This window comes from Giraffa tippelskirchi, chromosome 8, assembly GCF_054371585.1.
Source record: "Giraffa tippelskirchi isolate mGirTip1 chromosome 8, T2T-mGirTip1v1.2.pri, whole genome shotgun sequence".
In the NCBI taxonomy this organism is placed as follows: domain Eukaryota; kingdom Metazoa; phylum Chordata; class Mammalia; order Artiodactyla; family Giraffidae; genus Giraffa; species Giraffa tippelskirchi.
The window spans coordinates 134,885,457-134,911,007 of NC_137282.1; the positions used below are offsets into that span (position 1 = coordinate 134,885,457).

The following is a 25,551-nucleotide window of genomic DNA, read 5'->3' on the forward strand; positions in this document are numbered from 1 at the left end:
TTAGAAATTATTCAAATACATACACAGTTAATTTAGAGGGTCAAAGTACACATAATAAAAAAATATATTTTAAGGGAGAAAACATTTAGCAAAAAGTTGGGGTTACAAGATGTCACAGAATCCTAACTGGAAAACTCAATCTGAAAAGAGAAAAGCATTTACTTATCAGACTACTACATTTTTTTCAATTGCCTAATTCTGCTGCTATTGTATGAGCATATGGAATTATGCTTGAAAATTCCACAAACTATATGGACAAAGCTCTCCTTTAACTTACTTTAGATATTAATTAGAGCTATGGATCCCACTGCACGCCTCATTTAAGAAAGAGAATCAATGAATGACTTTTCTCTTTTTGCACGAATAACTGCATGTTAAATGAAATCTTTTAGTTTTCAATGTAAAATCTGTTTACATACATGAGGCGGCACGATAAATCTGTATTTTGAATAAAACACTATACTGTATTTCTTTTATCACTAAAAGTTTATTATGGAAAAGTTCTAGACATTTGAATAATAAAGGATTAAAGTCATTTCCATGTCCTCACAGTGTATTTTGGGGAAATTACTTTTTTCTGAGAATCTTCTTAACACATTAGTACATTTATCTTTACCGAATATAAACCAAAAGCAGATATTGAAGTATGCTAGGATGACCACGCGAAGGGGCATTTTGGCTCTAATATCTTCCTAAGTATTTCCCAGCCCTACCCCATTATACACCCTGAATAATGTTGTGTAATTCACTGTCTCCGCCCACCCTCCCAGTCATTTACTTCATGCCACTCCTGGTTACTATCACACCAGGAAGAAGTCTAACATGCAAATTCAGAGTGGCGTGGATAAATGGCCAAAAAATGCCTAGAAAATTGGTCTGTTCAGCTTGATAATTTTTGTTGAAAAATACCCCATCGCTCTCAACTGATGAAAACAGGAAGCTCTATTCATAAATATGAAATTCTCTCCCTATGATATATAATCATCCTAATAAGAAAATGAGTTCTATACATACATGTCCAAAGGGGCAAAAACGGAGATAGTTTCCCAAAGATGTTTCCAATTTTCTTCTGAATCAGAATTAGCAAATCGAGACGACTCACATACTCCGTGTGCATTATTTCTTACTACACACAGCATTTTGTAATTTATTTCAAAGCTTCTATTATAAACAAAAAATACAGCTTCTGTTAACCCACTCCATTCTGAGCTCAGAAAAATCAATAACATTTAACTATCTAAGTTACAACTAAGAATTTTACTTTATATTTGTATAAGATTTGCTATCAAAGGCTCTGTTAAAGCTAATATCCAAAGAAACTATTTAAAGGATTATACAAAATGAGTATATTTCCTTGAAAAATAAAAAATTATTACAAGCATAAAGAAAACTAAGATCCATCCAATAAACTATGCTATAATTCTTGCTATTCATTTTTAGAAGATACTCAAACTAGCCATGAGATAAAGGTAAATGTAATACAAAATGTACTAATCATATTTCATCTTTACTGTAGGAGCCGGCATCTAATATTGATCACACATAAACTAGACAGACATGATTTAATATTTGTAAAGGAATTCCCAGACTAACACTTTCATGACAGCCAATTACAGTCAAGCCCAGCAAGCAGTTTGCAACCAGACCTTAAAAAAGGTAAACTTTTTTACAATGAGTTACAGATTCACGAGTTTATGAAGACAAGAAAAAGAAAAACAGAAGGACTCCAATCACCCAGCAAATATGAAGCAGACCCCAGAATGTGATACAGTCCAAAGATGTAAATTATTGTAAATCATCAATGTTGTTCAGGATTTGACACACCGCCTCTTGAGCCAATTTTGCTCACTTCTCCACAGACACAATAATGAACTAAATAAAAGGAGGAGGCACCAAAAATATAGGGGTGGGGGATAGGAAAGAAAGCCCCCAACTGCAGAGCTCTGCTCCACAGACGCTTAACCTTACAGGAGTTTGGGCTCCTTCAGCATTTGTATTCTATCCAAATCCTCATGAGTCACAAAAATTAAAAAGCTATATCCTTCTGGATGCCAGGAAGGGCCTTACCACAAGCCTTTTGTCAGAGGGAGAGAGAGAAAGAAAGAGAGAGCATGAGCAAGGGGGGGAAGCCACAGTGGTAGGCAGTCCCACTTGACTGTGAGTACTGTGAGGTCACAAACCACATGATTCTGTCTCTCCAGTAATAGTGCTTGCAAAAAAAAGGAGTTTGAAAGCTTTTGCTTTTTTGGATTGTGTGAATGCTTCATTCGCCTCACAAACAACCACAGAACCACAAGTGCGGTGCAAACTTTCTCCAGGAGGACAGCAAGAAGTCTCTGGTTTTTAAATGGTTAATCTCCGCAGGTCCCTACCAGCCACGGAGACCAACAGAGTCAGTGAGTGCTCTCTAAACCACAGTCTATGCAGTAATAGTAGGTCCTTCCAATATTTGCTCATTCTCTTTTTTGTTTTGTTTCCTTGCTTTTCCCATGCTACCAGCTACATAATTTCTTGACAGAAAAAAAAATAAATATCAAGTCTATGTACTGCAGGCATACTGTAAAACTAAAACAAGGTTTGGGTATGGTTTGTGTTTTCAGTTTAAGGCTGGAAGCAGAATTTACAACAGAGGGTACAAGTTCTATCTGAAAAAAAAGGAGGGACTATGGCATCAAACAGCCTCTTCAGCACAGTGACACCATGTCAGCAAAACTTCTTTTGGGGTAAGTGTTATCATATTTTAAAATCCTATCAGAGATGAACCTGTTAAACAGAAAGGTATGTTGCTCGGATAAACTTGCTAGCTTCGCCGGCTAACATTATATGAAAGGTCATAATGATGCTGTTTTGTTGCACTGAAAGCTGAAAAATGAAATTGCAGTACAAATGTGCTTCTGGCATCTGTAACTTATCTACTTCTCGGGCTAATGACTTGAAATAGAAAAAAATTAAATTATCTCACAGTAGTCTAAATGTTTTCTAGGGTTATAGAAATGAGGTAGCTGAAACAGTAAAGCAAAGTTTAATATTCTCATTAACCCTCACTGAAATAAAATTAGACACTAAATTAGTCAAAGTATTGTGAAAAGTATTCATTCCGGCAGCTCCCAATACTTGAGCAAACTTTAAAAAGGAAGCAATTTTACAAAATAACAGACCACAGAAGTATCTTGACATTATACTCAAGCATGCAAAACAGAGAAAGAACCCTGCAGTATAACTAACACTTTAACCAGCTCAACTAAAAGATATCTATTTATAATTTTAAACTGCATCATAAGCTATCTGCAGAAGCTTGTTTCTAAACAATTTTACAGAACTGAAGCATATATTCAACTGAAAAAAATTATAAGTATGTAACAGTCATTTTTAAAAACTCTTTATAGTTGCCCAGGAATCCAAGATATTAAAAAGCTCACAGAAGTCTTCAAAAACTTACATGCAATCATAACTTTCTATACAATTTTCATTTGCATCTATACATTATTATCCATATGTAGAACTTGTTATAAACACAAAGCAAACATCGAAACGTCTAGGATTCTTTTAATCATATTCTTGAACCTACCAAATGAGTTATCGTTTAGTCTCATAAAAAAGAAAATTCTGTAAGGATACTCTGCATGATTTAAAAGAGCCAGACCAATTAAGTCATGCTGGCCTTTAAATAAAACAGGCATAATATAGTATTGATATTTAATTTCCAGTTAGTTTTGATACAAAAAGTAAACTACTTTAACATTCATCAGCTAAGATGGTATTATAGTAAAATAGCTAAACACTTACAAGATTTTCTTTATGATGTCCAACATGTTCTACAAGACAAGTTTATAAAATTTTCTCTTATCCCTTAAAATAAATCCTTTTGCTGTGTATACCTGTATTAACTTTGCTTTATAACTTACAACTAACGATTGGAGTTTCCTTTACTCCTCCTACTTCACACATTTTAACTGGCTACCAGAGGATCAGTCTTAGTTTCGGTCAAAGAGAAATAATTAAACCTGAAGGAGAAAAAAGGTTTCTCTTAAAAGGGTGAGGAAATGTACTATGTATTTTACCAAAAAATGTATAACTGCTGTAATGACTCCTCAACAGCTGTAAGTGGGCCCCCTCAGTTATAACACATTCAATATAATAATCACAGATTATTTTTTAATGTAATGGAAGGTAATAAGCATTACTGTAAAAACTTCTGCATTAAGGAAGCAGAACATATACACAACTAAACTGCATTAACAACTCTTATAATTATAGTTTCTACATGGAAACTTTTGCTGTTCCTACTCAAGAAGAGGGGGAAAAATGCTTAAAACAATTGTTATATGGAGGGATAACTTGAAACAGGCACCTCAAGAAGTTAAGTTACTCTTCACAATATTACTTTGTTTTAAAAAAATAATGACTTTTCAAACCAGATCAGGAACACAAATTTCAAGCACTATTTCAGCATTAGATTTAAAGTTATTAATATAGTCACAAAAATATGTTAAAATGTTCTTCATTATGTCAGGGAGTCTTACGTTTCTGAAACATCCTTAATAACTATTTCTACAGTAAAATTTTCAAAACTTGATCAAGTTAGAAACAAGGCATAACAGTGAATAGATAATCTTCTATCACATGTCATATATGCTTATACATCATAACTTAAGCCTTCCTCTTCTGCAAAGTGGAATTTACCCCTTCCCGCACCCAAACAGTATTGGAGAGCCTGGATAAAGAACATAAAATGAACCCACTTCACCGGACTAATTACAGGTGGGTGGTGGACAGAGGTACAGGGTATCATCATACTACAAACATTTCCCCCTTCTGGAATCTATCTGAAGTCTGAAACCTCACTTTAGGCTTTAAATTTTTACATAATTGATCACCAAAATAACCTAATAAAATGTCAAAAGTATGTACTCCAACTGTGTAAAATACTTTTAAAAGTTCAGGCTCTTCCTAGGCGAGGGACAAAGCTGACCAACTGCTTCACCTCAAAATAATGAGGGAAAAGAGTGTGAGTGTATGCGTGAGTGTGTGAGAGAGTATGTGTGTGTATGAATTTTCAATCTGCACTACTCAAAATCTGTTCATTATTTATCATAAATGAAGTCTGTTAAAATAAATAGATGTAACTCATGGAGTATCTTACCACTAAAAACTTACTTACGAAAATATATCAGCTGACAGACAATTTCTACATAAAACTTTGCAACTGACCGTACTGCCCAACAGAACGTGATGTGTGAACACTGGCTTCCAAAACAATACTTGTGGTTCATATCAATGATAGTGACTTTGTAGTTTCAAGATTGAATAGCAACAAAGTGTCACAACTTGCTTCTAAAATAAGAGAGCTTAACTCCAAAATCCAGGGAGATGATTTAAAAAGAACATATACAGAGGGTCGCTCCTATTAAAAACTAACAAGGTTGATGCAATTTCCAAAGATACTTATTATGAATTATTTTACATGAGTAAATAATCATAATTTTACATGAAAACTGGTAAAGATTTCACGTTTAAACACTATAAGATTTTAGAATGTAAAAGATTTAAAAGAAATCACAGAAAAAAGTTTTTGTTAGTCTATGTAAACCTCCTGATAATCTTTAAATCACAAGAAAGCATGAAATACAAATGGTTATATTATGACATATTCTAGTCATTTTAAAAGAAGAAAAAATTAATCTATTCAATTACACCCTTCAAACTAATCACTGATAGTTTGACTTATTTAAATCAGTCATGCTAATGCTAAATTCAGTAAGATAGAAATGTTCCAGTTTGTTAAAAGAACACTGAAATATTTGATGGTTAAATAAACTGCAGAGGGGGGAAAAAACTAACTCATTGAAGGCAGTCAAGATTTTTATCAAACACACAGAATTAATCTTTATTGAATAGAACCATTCACAAATCAAAACTCACTGTACTTCAATACTTTCAAGCAGCGCTAATCAATTACAAACCTTTTCTAGTGCTTCAAAACTCATGTGCTTTCAATTTTATACACTGGTGGTCCTCAAGTACTGTATTGGGGCTGAGTTAAGACATTCTGTATCACAACTTTTTTCCCCCAACAAATATTCATCTAGAGGGCTTTTTTTCCCTTCTCAAGAGCTGCTCACATGAAAACTGTGGTAATATTTTTATACTGTACTTCTTTGTTGAAGCAAAAGGTTAGGGGTTACCTAAATACCTCAACTGTATATACAAAAAAGGGAAAAGGTAAGTATTCATATAAAAAAATCCAATGGGACTGGATTATTTATTTTTGCATTTCCTATGATTAATGATGCACCCATGCATACTTGAAAACTAATGGCCAAACAGGGTAACATCTCAAACTCCTCTCCAAAGCATACAAATACCAACCTTCCATGCTGTTCTAACCTTTGTTCCAAGAAACTTAAATGGGACAACTCTAAGTCAACAGTGAGGTCATACGAAGCTCCTCAAAAGAATTAAGATTGCAAATGCAATCAATTACCTAACAAAAGTCTTTAGAGATAATTTTACATTAAGGTTCACTGGAACAGTCTACCTCTACACTGTGTCTCTGTAAAAATAATATATATATGGGCAAACAGGCAAATACCTTCAATATGAAAAAATCCTTCCCATGAACAAAAAACTATAATATGATTAAAGCATAACTATTTTTCCTAGCTATCTGCCATGCAAAACTTATTAGTAAGTGGGTGCTAGCAAAATCAATGCTAATTTACGCAGTCTTCCTATGAGGTAACCAAAATGCACTACCTTTTTCTCCTATACCAGTGAATTCCACTGAATACAAATTTTTACCCCCCCAAAAAAAAGCCTGTCATTAGTCTCCCATAACAAGGATAACAATGAATTCCATACTCAAGTATTTTCTAAAGAGCAAAATACTTTAAGTTGTCTAAAGTACATGGAAATGCTTCAAGAAATATGAAATTCTTAGTTTTAAAACAAATTTTCAGAGAAGGAAGTCTTACATAATGAAAATATACACCTTTATACAATCTACTGCCATTTCAAAGTTTATGGAATTCAGTCAATATGTATTTTGTTTAATGTGTTATAATTCAAAAAATAATGGGGAAATTCTATACCTTATTCAAAGGGAGCCTCCTTACAATTTTAACCACAGCTGACCACAAGCTTTTGTCCATTTAACAGCAAGCACACATACATTCCCACATAATTTTTTAAAGATCTGTATAGCAACTGAGATTAAATGCTCTTTTATTACATTGTATACGAAAATCTTCATCTTATGTTGACTTCTTCGGAACTTCTCTCCTTATATTATTTATTAAAGATGTAGGATTCAACCTTGGTACAGTGCTGAACGTAAGCAATACTGTATCAATCATTTCGGGTGTTTACTGTTGTTGTCGAACAGGATGTTAACTCTAAGGTATAGTCTTTCATCAATATGCTGTCTTACATAAATAAAAACCTCATCATTCATCAGGATATCTAAGATAATTCAAAAATAAAATGAGGTGTAGAATTGAGTCATACATAAGCATTTAATACATGCAGTGAAAAAAAATTCATTATTTATACATCTCCTATAAAAACTCTATGTTCTTGTTACTACTCATAAGCCCAACATCCAATATGCAGTTCAGGACTAAAAATCATACCAAGTGTGATTTTAGCTCTAAGTGATTTTCAATATTCCAATCAACTGTCCACAAAATAAGGATTTCGGCACTACATAGACATACATTAAGTGAATGCAATTTTAATGATATTTAAGATACTTTAAAATTAGATGTAGTGATGTCAGAAAATTTAACAAGCTGCATTATTCCCAGACGTGTACTTAAGATTATGGTGGCCATTAGTTTAAAGTCTGTTATCTGCATGCCTTCTATTACCATCCCTTAAGAAATTATACGTAAGAGCTACATTAGAGAAGTGACAGTCCTAACGAGGTACATCTAAACAGCCTGTGCAAGGCCACTAACTCCTACCACAAAACCAAATGATTTTACTTTACTTTTCAATTCTTATTATCAGTGGTATCTACTGAAATTATTATACCCTCACCTATAAAAATATATTTACATAAAAGACTTAAAAGGTAAAATCTCAAAATTTCAATACACATCTACAGGTTTGTGAAAATTATATGACCCACGAGTGTGCCAAACTTTATTTATTTACTCCTTATTGTTAGATATGCCTTGTAGTCAGATATCTAGCTACTAAATCCATTGTATGGTTTGGTAAAAGCACAAGCTAAAAAAAGGAAATAAAGGAAAAACGCAAGCCAAATCACAATAACAGGAAGGTTTAAAAAATGCATATGCACTCTTTCTTTAGAAAAATTCTAATAATGATGTTGCAGTATTCCACAGAACTTTCCATTGATATGGACATATTTTTATATAGAGGCGTGTATTTGCCACATATATACAACTTCAATTTCTTTCAATTATGAAAATTTTAATATGCAGTATATGAATTTGCCTGGGCATAGGCATGCATATACGTAAGTGACTAGAGAAACTTGGGATAATAACTGTAAACCAGGAAGAAAATAATTATAAATTAGTTAGTTGAGGTATGGTTTGAAGTTCATTTGGAAAGATAATCAATTACTTTTTGCATGTTTATCTGTAAAACCAACAATAGAGATTAGGCATCTATTAGGCAATACAAGATTAAAATACACTTGTAAAACAAAAGGATGTTATTTTCCAGTTATAAATTTACATTAAAAATTGGTATCAGTTAAACAAATTATTATATTTCACAAGGGAAAACATGAAATGCAATAAATCTGTTAACAAATACCCATTTACATATATTATATCAAAGAACAACTCTGGCCTGGTGCTAAACAGTTATATTTTCTACATATTTACTCACTGACAATATAATCTAGGTAAACAATTTGGCACTGTATTAATTTGGTTATTTTGGTAGTAATAATTATAATTAATTTTATTTCTAATTTTTCTACTGAAGTTCCCAATTTAAACTTCAAATTTCCAGGAGAATCTTCAAGTGAAAAGGTATCATCATTTCTACCGAATGATTAAAAACTACTTAAATGGATCTAAATAAAGTGAATTCACTCACTATGAAACTGAAAAAAAAAGGGCTGTATTTTACAATTAATATTTTTTAATCCCATTGGTTTTACTGTATTAGTGTAATCTGATTCCAGAATTAGACACAAGGGTATCCAAAAGTTACAGGGTGCATGTTCCTTTTAATCAATAAAAATTTTATTATAAGAATTTTTTGTAAATACAGCTCAAAGAAACCCCATTTTTTGAAAAGTGAATTCTCACTTTATTTTATAAATTCCTATCAGATTACAGAAATCTGCATTATACTAGCACAGAAAGAAAAGTTCTTTATGCTAAGAATCTACATTATTATCAATCACTGTGCTTTCCATAAAACATATAAATGTAAAACTATATAAGCACTTCTTACAAGGACCTTAGCACCCAATTCAAAAATAATAAGACATCATAAGATGTCTAGGAAATTTCCATTAAGGCAGTAGCATCCAATATCAGGCAAGATAGCTGGTTACAAAAGGTAATCTAGCAAGATTAATTTTTTACTTCTCATGAAATTTGTAAAGCTTTTTAGGTAATTAAGCTTTTGACAAAATGCAGAAAAAATTGCTACTGCTCTTACAGAGTTCAACACAAAAATAAAAAGATTTAAGAAGGGAATCCATAAAACAGATATACTGACAAAGACAATGCACTACAGAACATCTGTAAAGCAATATAAACATGAAAGTCAATGTAATCCAAACCTTTGATCACTAATCCAACCTTCTCTCCATAGTAGAAACTCCTCTTTCTCATATTATTAAAACTCCAGTGTTCACACAGAATTCTTTACATTCCCTCAGTTGTTAAAACTAAACACACATAATATGTTCTCTATTTTAGGAGGAAAACGTATAACCTTTTTAAAACTTTTTACCACAAGTATCCACCTTATTTTTAAAATGCTATTATCTAACCTAGATAGAGATAATCAGTATTGTCAGAAGATCATCACTCTTAATTTAACAATAAAGATTTAACAATATATTTCCCTTATAATATGTGTGAGCGGATTGCAGAATATTTTGGTGTACCAATAGGACCAAGGAAAACACCTAAGGAGATTTTTAAAAAATTATCATACACAAGTATCCAGAGAGAAAATTGAGTCATGTGATTATTAGCTTATTTTATTTTCATAAATATTCTTATTTTTAATATGATAAATCGGAATATATTAAGAGATACAATAACTATTTTTAAGAGAGCAAAATATTTGGCTTAAATTGCTAAATTATTTCATTATTAAGTGGTTAACCATTCTATATAAGTTTATATACAAAAAAAAATTTTTACTGAGACACGTTCAAACTATTTTCTTAACTATGAAATGAAATCATGTGTTCCAACAAATAAGTGTTTTCGATAAAGTAGTTATGCAAAGTAAATATATGTTACATGTTCAAGATTAGAAATTTTGTATAATGAAACTACATTAATATATGTAACCCAAATTCTCCACTTTGATTTAAACCTTATTCTGCCAAACACATGGTCGATTCATTGTGCTTCCATGATCAGAAAACATCCAATATCCTGAATGCTGTTTTAAAGGAAACTTTAAGAAAAATTACCTTATTATTATAAGCTGACAGGTATTTTTTGAAAAGGAGCTGTGAAAAGAGTATGATCTGAAAACTTACATATGAACTTAAAACTTACACACTCAAACATGAAATGAACAAGAGAGCAGGAAGCAAACGCATAAAATAAAACCCTAGCAACAGTACTACACTAAGAAGTCAACACTGAGCAAAGGAGAAACACATACGCTTTTTAAAATAATGCTCAAATGTAAGCTTGCCTTCTGAACTGCTCAAATGAACAGATAACATCGCAGTGACTACGGAATTTTCTTCTAAACTGGCAAGACTAAAAAGAATCACATCTCATTCCTAATTTTGCAATTATAATGTGCGAATCTTTCTTTACTCTTAAGACTACCATTTATTCTAAACTGGCTGGAAAGGCTTGCCCATTGCATTTTTTCCTGTACGTACCTCTTCCTTATCAATTATGGTGTATCTTCAGCATTCGGAGAAGAGGGGAAAAAAAAAAAAACGCTTCGAACTTGGAGTTTAAAACATATCATTAAATCAATATTCACAGGGCTACTCTAAAAATATTCATTTCTAGAAGGTCAGAAAATCTTGCTTTTTTTAAGCTGATGCATCTACACATAGAAAGCAACTTTTAGTAAGTTCTTTTGCTACGCCATAATGATCTGCTCCAGAAACTCAAGGGTACCTAAAACAACGGGCTACCTGTTCTAGCCATGCTTAGGAATGTGTCCAAATCATTTTTATTGATTTAACCTTTATAGGAATGCTACATATCCTCAGAGAAAAACATTTTGAATGTATTTATAATATGATACACTTCTGAGAAACCATGAAAAAGAAAGCTAAAAACAAATCTAGATACTCCTCCACCCTTGGTTGTTATAGGTTTATTTTTGTTTACTTTAAACACTATCAACAGACCTAAATATTACATAATTTTATTTAGGAAAACTTACTTTGGCACCCCATAAGTAGAAATAAAAATTTATTTTGGAAAAAAAAGTACATTTAAATAAATTCTAACATTAAGAAATAAAATGCCTGATGACAATGATGTCACATCTACAAATTTTAACACATTCTAAATACTCCTTTTATACTCGAGTTACACATTAATCATGGAACCTACAAACATATCAAACTTAAAGAATTTAGTCCTTATTGAATAAGCTAGGTTGTACTCTAGTTTACATTCTGAGAGTTTACAGAGAAAGTTCTGTGTTGCCTATCTCTCTAGCTTTCTGCAAGTAGTACTTTATTAATGGCTTCAGCAGCTAATGCCTGCATTAGTTATGCTTGCCAAATAATAATTCACAATATTATGCTTCCTCACATTATGGTTCATCATTCGTTAACTTGAACCTCACCTCTAAAGGAGTTATACTTTCACTGCAAACTGTTCTCTTAAAAAGGCAAACAACTTTTGAGCATTTCCAGATGTAGCACTCAAAAAAGAAAAAAAAGAAAAAGAAAAATCATAGGCAAATTCCCAAAGAATTCTAAAATTATTAACAGAAATACAGTAAAACTGAAGTGACTACTTATTACTTCAATGATCATCCATAAGTTTAAGAGCTGAATGTACTCCTTATCAAATTAAGAAACTTATGATAGAGGACTAATGATTTCAAATAGCTGCCAGTAGATAAAATAAGCACAGTTCAGTTTGAGACAAGATTCAACTGAACTGGAATTTCTGAAACTCTGACAATCACTGAATATGCAAGAATAAAATCATAATGTTATCTTTTTCCAACAGTGAACGGATTTTTTTGTGGATAATATAAATTTGGGTTTGGCTACACTACTTTCATTGTGATTATTTTTATGAAACATTCAAGCATGCATAAGATTATGCTAAACTAAAATTAAAATAATTTATATGCAGTCTACTTCTCTGGAACAGGGCTGGAAGAGAGTGAGGCAAGCAGGCAGGCGCCTGGGGTTCAGAATTTTAGGAGATCCTAATGCACAGCCCTGGAATGAGTGCTTCCTCAAACACTGTGCCCTGGGCACAGTGCTTGCCTCAGTCTAAGCCCAGGTCTGCTATGGAGCCACACGAGCATAAACCATTTCATGAGATATGTTCTAAGCAAGGTGTCATAAACAGAAATTTGGTAATATAAGAGTAATAAAATTATAAATAAGATTCTATCTTTATCTGATTTACATGTTTCTAAAAAAAGAAAAAAGGAACCACTCTAACTTAAATGTAAATACTTTTTAATGATCACATTATAACGAGTAGTTACAGTTCTGAGATGGCACAGATTTTCTTTAAAGGAGACTTGTATTTCCATAAAAACCTTTCAAAGTAAACTAAGCTGCCTTATTGCTTAATTAAAAAAAAAAGACTAAGTATGTTCCACTACAGAGTTCATAGTGCTACACTTGAGTTGTTGCAGGCCAGTGACACCCAGATCTGACTGATCAACAGAATCACTTGAGGAACAGGTCTTGGGAAGGGGAGGTGGGAAGAGAGGGTCTCGGGAAATTTTTTTAAGCCAAATTTACAGGTAAATTAGCCAAGTTTGGGAGCCAACAGTCAACTTATAATAAGCTTAAGACACAAATAAGTTAAGGCAAGTGGTACGTATATAAATTTCCAAACTGTCTCCCCTATAAACATTTGTAAAGTTTATTTCACAAATCAGATAACATTCAAATTTCAGTTTACTTTACTCCTTTTCCTTCAAGTAGAGTTGTTAGTCAACACTGATGTATCCAACAAATAACATCAAAAAGGAAAATGAAGTCAGAAACACAGACAATTCAATGAGATGAATACAGCCCCCAAAATTAATATTTTTATTTTTATTTTAGGTTTAAATAAATATTCTAAGTATATAATTTCAATCTATTGTGAAAATCTAATATTTTAAACTTTAAATTCATTTAATTTCACAGTAACATATTTTAAGAAAATGTATGTGCCCAACATACCTTCATGATTTTAATTGAAACTCTATTTTGTTTTTATGTTAGCTTTTCTTTCCTGAATGTTTATTGTGCAGGGGACTATGCTAGACCCTTTATAAACATTATTTCCTTTAATTCTCTCAACTCTCTTATATAAGATGGGTATTATAATTATTTACAGATGAGAAAACAGAAAATGAGGTAATAAAATCTGCCCAAGGACGCACTATTGAAGAGCTGGGATTCAAACCCAAGCTTCTCACTCTTAATTACCACCTTACAGTGTTATTCACAACCTTAATGAAGTCAATCCATAATCCCCAGTTTCATTTGTAAAGGTGTTACTTCTCAGTAACATGAAGTTTTATTAAATTGACAAAATACAAAGAGAGAATCTTTGCATCTCTGAAGTCTCTCAAAGTGTAACTTTTAGTAATACTGATCAGTGAGGATCAGAAAGATTAAGAACAAATAAAACTGAAGAGGATACCAAGTGATAACAACAGGTCAGGTTTAATCAGAAGATGAAAATTCCAAGGCAATAAAGAATTCTTAACCTATCATTAGAATCAATAATCTTATTTAATGTCCATACCACACAGTATACACTTCATATGATATGAACATACCATTTTAGGAGTTAAAAATTAAGCTGTTAAATTGAATATAAGGAATTTACAATCTTTCTTCTTTATAAAATTTAAACAATAATCATTTTAATCACAGGCTTTGGCGTCTGTCAGATCTGGAGTCAAATCCTAGTTCCTGTAACTATCCACAACATTCCCTTTACCAGACCTCGCTGTCCTACCTAAAAAGGCCTATATGGCCACACTTAGGCTAAGTGACCGAGGTAACTTTAATTTCTAAGTCTTAATTTCTAACTGTAATTTCTTAACTCTTACTTGATCTCTTACTTGAATCTTTGATGCTCCCAAAGGTCCACTCATAAGGGTACGTTTTTCTTTACCTACCAAAGAGATTATGTACATGATTCTAGGAAGTAAATCTTTTGACATGCACTGTTCATCCCAATTATATCCACAAGCATTTCTCCGTTATTATTTAAGACAAAAAAGTCTTAAGAGAAGCCACAAGAGAGCTCTAGCTGCTTTTTTTTCTGGCAGAGGGTAGGGATAAAGCTGTGAGACTACATTTCTCAATCTATATGGCTCCACTGAGAAAAGATGCATTGACCAGAAGCCATAGGTGATGATAGGTAGATGAGACATTTTTGAGAATAACAAACTAAGAAGAGAAAGCTGTTTGAGCATCTACAAACGTCAAGAGACTTCTCCAATCTTCTGCAAACCAACAACTTCAGAAAGCCTAAATAAGGCACGAATCATTTAGTAAAATTAAATAAACACATACAAGTATAAAAGCATAGATACTACATTAAAAAGGAAACATATAAACTGGCACCCTATCTCACAATGGTGCCAAGAAGTTAAAAAAAAAATTTTGTAGTTAGAAATAAAAGCTAACAGGGTCAGATAACTTTATTGACTTTAAACTGCACAAGTATTCACACTGATTTCATCAAAGTTACTAAAAAGATGTAAGAAAAGACAAAAGGTTTTATGTGCAGTCAAAATAGTCAACCAAGGAAGCAAAAGAGAATGAACTGAAGAATTACATGGTGATTTAGTCATCATTAACTAGTAGAAAGAAATTGAGCCTGGATGTGAAAAACACGGGGAAGTTAAAGAGATAACACAAAGAAACCAGCAGAATTTGGCAGCAATTATTGGGAGAGGCAAAGAATAAGGACAATTTGACTGTAGCTGAAGAGCGAGTAGTGAAGTTGTCAATGATTAAGAGAAAAATGGGAAAGGGTAAATTAGACTTTCGCTATGTCATGATTAAAGTTGCAGTTAGTAGGAAAAAGATAGGTATACACAACACAATTTCAATTTTTAAAAAATTATACATGGGTGTTCATGTGTATCAGAGGAACTCAAAATTATGTTTAGATAACCGAATTATGAAAAACTTTGTTTTTTTATACTTGCCAATATTTTTCCACTAAAAAATGAATAAATATTATCAATTTTAAAATTTAGTTGACAGTATGCTTTAATGTTTACAAAGCATATTTTCCTGAACCCACAGAACAAATTTGCTACTGGGAACAATGCTGGGTTGGGTTTTTTTTTTCCCATGCTCAAACTGTAAGAAATGAAGCAAATTCCCACAATTTAAAACTCTTTTTATGTGCAAAAATCAGTTTTACAAAAACGATAGAATCTCATGGAAACACGACAGATGTAGCAAAGGTTCTTATGTCTTTTAAGTTTAAATCCCAGTCACACCAATTACAAAACCATGAGCAAGCTACTTAAGCTCCCTGTGCCTCAATCTCTTCATCCTAAAAATATTACCACCTACCTTGAACGTTTTCTGTGAAAAGTAAGACAACACATGGAAAGTACCTACAGCCAATCAGGAAAAAAAAAAATCACTGCAGTTATTACACATAATCAACTTTCCAATTCTTAAATCCTCTTCAAAGTCTAAATTTGACTACTCAGTCTAAAGGGGTGGGCTGAGGGGAGGGAAGGGAGACTCAGGAGGGAGGTGATAAATGTATAATTATGGCTGATTTGTGTTGTTGTATGGCAGAAACCAACACAACACTTATGTAAAGCAATTTTCCCCCAATTAAAAATTTTTTTTTAATTTTTTAATAAATAAATTTGACTACTTCAAGAGTGTGGTCCACAGATCAGCAGCATCAGCATATATAAATATGCAGAACCTCAGGCCTCGATCTTCTGAATCACAGCCTGTATTTTCACAAGATCCCCGAAAAAAACAGAACGTGACAAGCCCCATTCAAAATAACATTCAGTGAAGGTGTTACCAGCTCCCTGAAGTTGTCCACTCCATTTCTGTTCCAGAGTTTGTCTGCTGCTGAGCGAAGAGCACCTCCTTGTTCATTCCTAATTACTAATTCTGAGAGACTTGCAAGAAACTGACAGAAAGACTAACCATTTCCACTTGTAAACATAACTTCCCAAACCTAAAGATAACTCACATGTTCACCCCTCAATTAATCCACCTTGCCTGAACATGAAAGTGGATCCGTGGTACAAAACTCTCTCTTGTAAAACAAGGTCTTTACGAATTCAACAAGTTCAAATTGTTTAATAACTCAATAATTACACTGCATAAATTATTAAGTTGCACAACTGTATTAACTAGATACCAGACTGTATTTACCCATTTTGTACACGAAGTATCACCACAAACTTCTCAGTTCCTTACTGAAGGTTAAAAACATTATCTGGCCCATGTTCCTGAGATGGCTCCCCAGCACCCCTGGCTGCGCAGAGCTCGTGAGGCATGGCTACTGCTGAGGGCAACCGTTTGGCTTCCAGTACTCACCTGCTAGGCAGCTCCTCAACCAGGTCTTTAAGAACCCATTATAGAATCTCAGAGGCCTCAAACTGACAGGGCTTCAGACTCTCATTTTGAAAACTAATTACTCTCTTTGATATTTTTATACTAATATTTACTGTTGAGTATTTTAAAACTGCAGGTGCCCAGTCGTGTCTTTTTTCCATTTCTAATCAGCTGAATGAAACAGGGAATACAGAAGACAACTAAATATGTGAAAGATTGTCAGATGAAAGAGCAATTCGAGTTCCTCAATTTAGAGAAACAAAAGGCAGTAGGAAGTAGACATGACAAAGAAAAAGTACATCTACAAGGTTTGGGGCATCTCCTAGATTCAGTAGTACACTAATAGGAGTTAGACTATTACACAGTTCCTAGAAATTCATCTTCTCTGAAGGATTTCTTAGGCCACTTTGAATAGAATTTTCAACTCTTTTACTTCTTATACAGTTGAGAACTCCCTCAGTGACTCAGACTCAATTTCCCCTTACCTATATACTTATTCTTACTCTCCACCCTTAGAAAGGACATGTCCTTAGTTGCCCATTCAGGTACTGTTTATTTCTTTTCGTTCTCCTATCTGAATTCTCTTTTCATTCATGTCCACATGAGCAGTGGCTCAGATTTCAGGCTTCCAGTGGGAAGGTCCATACGTGTATATAAATCACCTGAAGTGGTAACACTTAGGCTGGGCACACCAATAGTGATAGAGCCCGCAAAGAGATATGCTTACCACAAATTTAAAATCCATTAAAAATTAAGAACAGACAAAAGCATGTCAACTTTTCAGGTAAGGAGGTTGTGTAAGATTCAGCATTTTACTCTTGGCTGGAAAGAATTAGAGAAAAGAAACCTGCATACGAAAGGTGAATTGGCCTTAAAGACAACAAGAGGAATATGCCGAGTGAATGGAGAAAGGAAGCTCATTTAAGAAATGAAGAATGTGATGAGCTTGACAAGGGAGACAATAAAACAAGTGGAAGCTGAGAATTTTTAAATTTGAAGTGTAAGGGACTGTTTGTTAGCAGGGTAGTTTAGCAGTTGCCATATACTATTCTCTAAAGCAGGCTTCATTTTTATGAGCCTCAGACATCTCCACTGAACCAACTGAATCAAAATCAAACTGATCAATGCTAATAAGAGGGCAGTATATTAAAATGTTCCTCAAGACCAGTATCTACTTCCTCAGCACACCTGAATATCTAATAGCTAGCCCCACAAAGGAAACAAACTTAAAAATACAAAGCATGATAGCCATCCAGGATATCAGAAATTCATAGTGAAAGATTAACTATAGTCACAGGACATAGTCTTAATAAATTTTTCCTTTTGATTTCTTTACAGGGTTCAGTTTTCCTGTTTTTTTCCAAGCTTCAAACTTCACCCTCAATTTTTCTAGTATGATAGGATTTTTAAAGGACTAAGCTGTAAATGTAAAATCTACTTACAGAGTCATAATGATATAAAACAAAACAGTTTTTCAGAGTTTCAGTTTCATCACTTATCATACTGAACTGTATATGGCTTTTCCAAACTCTCTATGGCTTTTCCAAATTCTGTGTCTGCCATATTTATTACATTCTGGAGAGAAGATTATTTTTAACAGTACTTCCTGGCTAGCAGAAGGCTGTTCGCAGCAGACATTATGGTAGAAGGCATTTTTTCCCACTGAGACCCTGCATAACCACAATCCTTCTCAATTCTGGTCTTTAGGGAGCCACTAATAAACAATAGGAATCTGTACAAGCTTTTTCACCATTCCATGCCTGAAGGTTTATCCTTCCATTTAAAATTCAAGCTCTTCTTCCTAACTTTCATCCAACTATGTTCATTTCTACTGAATCCTGACATCAATCTTTTGAGTTTTTCCTTCATGTATGTTTTAAGAAGGCACTAACAGAGGGCAGTGATAGGAAGTAGAAAAAGTAATGAAAAAGACAAGCAGATGGAAGAACTTAATTCTACAGCATTCTACTCTCCTGCATGGCTTTAAGAAAACTAACCACCTCCTCATGCCTTAGTTTCCCCATCTGTGAAATTAAGAGGAAAAATCCATCTACCTGCCCTGCCCTCCATGGATGTTTTGAGATTTAAATGAGATAAATATGTCAAAGCTCAAATAAATATCTCAAGAATATAATATGAAGCCACTGTAATTTAGTCCTATTAAAAAAAAATAAGATCAAACCTGAATATGCAAAAAAAAAAAAAAAATGCTTGTGCTTTTAAATGGCAATAGAGGATCTATGGGGGTTTCCAGGTTGGCCAGTTTTTTGTTGTTGTTGTTTTTTTAACCAAAGAATAAAACTTTAAAACTTTCAGCAAACCAAGCAGTTTTGAAGACTAAATTTTGTGATACAATATTCATTAAAAATTACCTCAAAGTTACTCTGTCTATACAGTCCCCTAGCTCAGTGGGTCTCCTCCCTTTTATAATATAACCCATCAATAAAATATACACGAAATGACTACCATTGTACATTTGTTTATAAATGACCCTATAAATTAGTCACGAAAAGAGAAAATTTAAGACATGAAAAAACATATAAACGAAGTCTCTTAATATTTTTTCCCTGAACCCTACTTTAGATATAACTGCTGTAAGTCAGTAGTTTCAAATTTCTTTAAGCTAGGGACCTCTCTGTTCCAACATCAGATTTTAAAATGCAAAGCCAATCTAGGAGACAAATAAAGGCAGAGCTACTCTGACTAAAGTGGGAATAAGGGAATAGGAACGTGGAGGTCTGTGATGAAACACCTACAGTTAAAGAAAGTACAATTTGAAACAACTAATCTTGAGATCAGACTTTCCATTAGCCTCTTTAAAAATAAATAAATACACTTTTACTTAATAGTGCTGTTTTCCTTAGCGGGACGTCAAAGATGTTTTGAAGAATGAACTGGATACTCAATATTATATTTACTGCCGATATCCAGTTAAGAATATTGTCGACTACATAATAAAGTAAATGTCCCCACAGGCTTCCAAGGAAGAAAATTCTCTCAGGTCTCAATACCAATAAACATTAAACTCCAAATAACTGCTATGTGTTAAATCATGGACTGTGAATCTTGTTTCTTTTGAGACGGTACAGTACACTAACGTTATGCTTTCCTATTTTCTAGGAAGCTTAACAGTAAAACTTTTGCCCCAACTCAGGAAACAGAGAGGGACTTTATTATATACATCTCACTGCATTTTTACCACCGGTACTAACTTTGCATCTCTTCCCTGTTTAGGTTTAATCTTGGTTCTCGTTTCTTCTATCCTATTCTATTGTAAACAATTATGACAAACTCCTCTAACTGTTTTGGGATCAGCTAAGATACAAATGATAAAACTCAACACTCAAGCTTTCCAGCTGGCACCATCAGTTTCTAATTCCTCCAGAATAGAAACCCGGGAATTATCTTTGGTATCTAATGCACTAATTCCATCAGCCCTCAATACCTACAATCGAGCCTCTGCATTATCAATTAAAATCATGTCCTACTCTTCAATCCACTGCCATTACCGCTCAATCATACTATTACAATGCTATTTCCATCATGCTGTTTTCCTCAGTGTTCTCTACCTAGCCTCACTGCCACCCTCCCTCCAGATTTCCACAATGCCAAACATTAGCCATCCCTGAAGACAGAACACAAATGACATTATTTTAACAAATTCTAAATTGAAAACCCCCTTAACCTAACCTTGTATTCCCAAACCCTAGTATACCTGTCATTTTTCACAGATTCATCTCCTATCATTATTTGCTTCTGTCTATGAGACTGTTTCTCTACTTACACATACATGTAAATACACAATTCTTCTAGACCAGTGGCCCTGAAGCTTTTTTTTTTTTTTCAGCTGTAAAGTCCATTTTTTACATAAGATGCTATGAGAAGACCTACTAAGGAAAATGGACTTTTTAAAGGTGCTTTTCTTGTTGCAAGGGAGAAAGGCTGAGAAGATAGCTAAACCTCACACTCGGCAGACATCTTCACAAAGCACAGAGACCACAGCACACCAAACCACAGCCTCTGTGAAGACCAGGAATATACTCAATTTATTTAACATCTCTCATTTAGGAAGGCAACACTGTGTAAGATCAGATAGTCCTGGGATCAAATCAGAGCTCTGTTCTCTATGCAAACCCTGAACCTCTCTGAACCTCTTCCGTAAAATGGAAATGGTAAAACCTATCTCGTGTGACGACCACAAAAGATAAGACACATAAAAGTCATACTTCATACCAAACACATATATCAGTACAGAAATATTCCCCTTCTTTTTCCTCCCCATACTTTCCTTCCATATCACGTACCCAAATGTCTATTATATAATAGGAATTAAATAATCATTTCTTGAGTGAATTCGTGAATAAGTGGATGACTTAAAGAATGAATTAAAAAGTGGAATAAGTGAACAAATGAAAAGTTGTCTAAACAAAACATAAAAAGACTTGGAAAAGGGATTTGATAATAAGAACAGAAAAAAATACTATATAAAATACTATATAAATAGAAAAATACTATATAAAATACTATATAAATACTGTAAATACTGCATAAATATATATAAATACTACATAAAAAAGGAAAATAGCTCACAAATAACTTTTAAGTCTAGAAAAGAAAAAACGCAGTATTTTATGTATTTAAAACTAGAGACTTTTCAATAAATATTTGCTATCAAGGAAAGATGGAGAAGCTCTATACAGTCAGCAAAAACAAGACCAGGAGCAGACTGTGGCTCAGATCATGAACTGCTTATTGCCACATTCAGACTTAAATTGAAGAAAGTAGGGAAAACCACTAGACCATTCAGGTATGACCTAGATCAAATCCCTTATGAGTATACAGTGGAAGTGACAAATAGATTTAAGGGACTAGACCTGATAGACAGAGTACCTGACGAACTGTGGACAGAGGTTCGTGACACTGTACAGGAGACAGGGATCAAGAAAATCCCCATGGAAAAGAAATGCAAAAAAGCAAAATGGCTGTCTGAGGAGGCCTTACAGATAGCTGGGAAGAGAAGAGAAGCGAAAAGCAAAAGAGAAAAGGAAAGATATTCTCATCTCAATGCAGAGTTCCAAAGAATAGCAAGGAGAGATAAGAAAGCCTTCCTCAGCGATCAGTGCAAACAAATAGAGGAAAACAACAGATTGGGAAAGACTAGAGATCTCTTCAAGAAAATTAGAGATACCAAAGGAACATTTCATGCAAAGATAGGCTCGATAAAGGACAGAAATGGTATGGACCTAACAGAAGCAGAAGATATTAAGAAGAGGTGGCAAGAATACACAGAAGAACTGTACAAAAAAGATCTTCACGACCCAGATAATCACGATGGTGTGATCACTCACCTAGAGCCAGACATCCTGGAATGTGAAGTCAAGTGGGCCTTGGAAAGCATCACTACGAACAAAGCTAGTGGAGGTGATGGAATTCCAGTTGAGCTATTTCAAATCCTCAGAGGTGATGCTGTGAAAGTGCTGCACTCGATATGCCAGCAAATTTGGAAAACTCAGCAGTGGCCACAGGACTGGAAGAGGTCAGTCTTCGTTCCAATCCCAAAGAAAGGCAATGCCAAAGAATGCTCAAACTACCGCACAATTGCACTCATCTCACATGCTAGTAAAGTAATGCTCAAAATTCTCCAAGCCAGGCTTCAGCAATACGTGAACCGTGAACTTCCAGATGTTCAAGCTGGTTTTAGAAAAGGCAGAGGAACCAGAGATCAAATTGCCAATATCCGCTGGATCATCGAAAAAGCAAGAGAGTTCCAGAAAAACATCTATTTCTGCTTTATTGACTATGCCAAAGCCTTTGACTGTGTGGATCACAATAAACTGTGGACAATTCTGAAAGAGATGGGAATACCAGACCATCTGACCTGTCTCTTGAGAAACCTGTATGCAGGTCAGGAAGCAACAGTTAGAACTGGACATGGAACAACAGACTGGTTCCAAATAGGAAAAGGAGTACGTCAAGGCTGTATATTGTCACCCTGCTTATTTAACTTATATGCAGAGTACATCATGAGAAATGCTGGGCTGCAAGAAACACAAGCTGGAATCAAGATTGCCAGGAGAAATATCAATAACCTCAGATATGCAGATGACACCACCCTTATGGTAGAGAGTGAAGAAGAACTAAAGAGCCTCTTGATGAAGGTGAAGGAGGAGAGTGAAAAAGTTGGCTTAAAGCTCAACGTTCAGAAAACTAAGATCATGGCATCTGGTCCCATCACTCCATGGGAAATAGATGGGGAAACAGTGGAAACAGTGTCAGACTTTATTTTTTGGGGCTCCAGAATCACTGCTGATGGTGACTGCAGCCATGAAATTAAAAGACGCTTACTCCTTGGAAGGAAAGTTATGGCCAACCTAGACAGCATATTTAAAAGCAGAGACATTACTTTGCCAACAAAAGTCCATCTAGTCAAGGCTATGGTTTTTCCAGTGGTCATGTATGGATGTGAGAGTTGGACGGTGAAGAAAGCTGAGCGCCGCAGAAGTGATGCTTTTGAACTGTGGTGTTGGAGAAGACTCTTGCGAGTCCCTTGGACTGCAAGGAGATCCAATCAATCCATCCTAAAAGAGATCAATCCTGGGTGTTCATTGGAAGGTCTGATGTTGAAGCTGAAACTCCAATACTTTGGGCACCTCATGCGAAGGGTTGACTCATTGGAAAAGACCCTAATGCTGGGTAGGATTGGGGGCGGGAGGAGAAGGGGACGACAGAGGATGAGATGGTTGGATGGCATCACCGACTCGATGAACATGGGTTTGGGTAGACTCCGGGAGTTGGTGATGGACAGAGAGGCCCCGCGTGCTGCAATTCATGGGGTCACAAAGAGTCGCACACAACTGAGAGACTGAACTGAACTGATCAAGGAAAGAAGCTAAGATTTTTAAGGCTCATGTGTGGGTAATACAATATCTAGCTAATACCTAAACTCAATTTACATCCAAGAGCTTAGAAATAAGAGTTATACTATATTAAACCACAGTGAACAATTATCATGTTTTTTAATGAATTTTATCTCACTGATCTATGTGACTGTTATGGAATGATGTTCCAATTTTCTTTTTAAAATGTGTTTCCTCCTTTCTCAAGTTACAAACGTAAGGTTCTGCAATTGTATTTAAAATCTTTTGGAGGTAGATGCACACAAAAGAAATACCTCAACACAAATCACCATGACATATAATGAACCCAAAAGGAACAGGCATATATCACTAAAAGCAAGATGTTAAGTTCGATAAAACAAAATCTGACCTTTAATATTTTTTAAAATTGGTTAATAAACATAAAATGTGGCAAGGCTTAAGGCCACATATTTTTAAACTCTTCTGGCATCCTTGGGGGTCTGTCCACAAAATCCAAGGGGTATATACAAGCTAGAGACAAAAAAAAAAAAGTCAAACAAAAAGAAACATAAGCCTGTGGGATTGTCGTTTAAATAGACAGCTGAAATCTAAATGATTTTTCCGTATTCACAAAACACACCCAAGAAATTTCATGCAATGTATAAAAATCAATAAATGAAATGTAATAGTGTAAAAAAAAAATAGGGACACTATTAGCACAATACTCTTAAGGATAAACTACAAGTCAAGATCTCATCTTGTTCCTTAAAATTGAAAAAAACAGATCAGCAATCAGATTATAAGTCTCTCTTACAAAAACTTCACTCCATCAGAGCAACAAGGTTAAAGAATGATTTACCAAATTTGACTCCCAAAGATGACTCTTAACAGAATGCTTTTAATCTGACTTCATGAAATATGTAAAACCTCTTCCTTCTCACTACTTACATGAAGTCTAAAGTCAATATGTTATGAAACAAAACTATTATAAAATTATTAGCATTCCAAAAACGGATGTAGATCTCAGTTGAACATTGTAGGTCTATTTATCAGTAAGTAATTTTGTATACAAAGTGGATTACAATTTTTAAAAAAATAACGAATGCCTAAATACTGAAATAATCAAACATAACAAAATTGTCAAAATGGTTATCTCTGAATGATGAGATTATTTCTTTTCTTCTAAAGATTTCAAAATCTCTCAAAAGTGTTATCTTTACAATGAGAGTAAGTTAAAGTAGTAGGAATATAAATATCTATACATATGCATATCTGAACATATGTGTCTGTAAATGTCCTACTCTGGTCTAATTTATAGAAACAGCAGGGCCCTGGTGCAAAATGAGAAAAAATAAAATAGGAAAGAAGCTCATGTAATCTGGTAATTTAGAAAATACCCTCAAATCTCCCTAATGTAACATGGTAGTTAAGAGTCTGGCTGTAGAATCAGAAAGACCTAATGAAATCCCAGCTCTACTACTTAGTAATTGTGAAACTGTGGCAAAGTTATTTAACTTCTTTGATCCTCAGTTTTTTCATCTGAAAGTTGGGAGAAATATTATCCAACTAACAGGGCTAGTAAATGAAATAATATATGTAAAGATATGAGTGCATGATACCTATTAAGTGATTTAGTGATGATAGTAATATTTCCTCTTTCTATAATCTTTGTGGAGCCCAAACTCCTGCCAATCCTTCAGGTGCAGCTTATATGAACTTCCTTAGAGAGGCGTT

At 34.0% G+C, this 25,551-nt stretch overlaps 2 protein-coding genes across 39 annotated transcripts in view; one reads left to right on the forward strand and one right to left on the reverse strand.

Moving 5' to 3' along the window:
- SUPT3H (SPT3 homolog, SAGA and STAGA complex component) overlaps positions 1-25,551 on the reverse strand; it is a 408,871-nt gene that overhangs the window by 356,887 nt on the left and 26,433 nt on the right. The gene's annotated exons all lie outside the window — the stretch shown is intronic.
- RUNX2 (RUNX family transcription factor 2) overlaps positions 1,517-25,551 on the forward strand; it is a 231,232-nt gene continuing 207,197 nt past the window's right edge. The window contains exons 1-3 of one of the 3 annotated variants that reach the window (XM_081519008.1): positions 1,517-1,656; positions 2,202-2,396; positions 2,601-2,723. In XM_081519008.1, the coding sequence (XP_081375134.1) occupies positions 2,666-2,723 (58 nt within the window). In that variant the 5' untranslated portion in view covers positions 1,517-1,656; positions 2,202-2,396; positions 2,601-2,665. Of the gene's footprint in view, positions 1,657-2,199; positions 2,433-2,600; positions 2,724-25,551 lie in introns of those variants that run through there. The other 2 variants (XM_081519006.1, XM_081519007.1) reach the window with 2 other exon arrangements.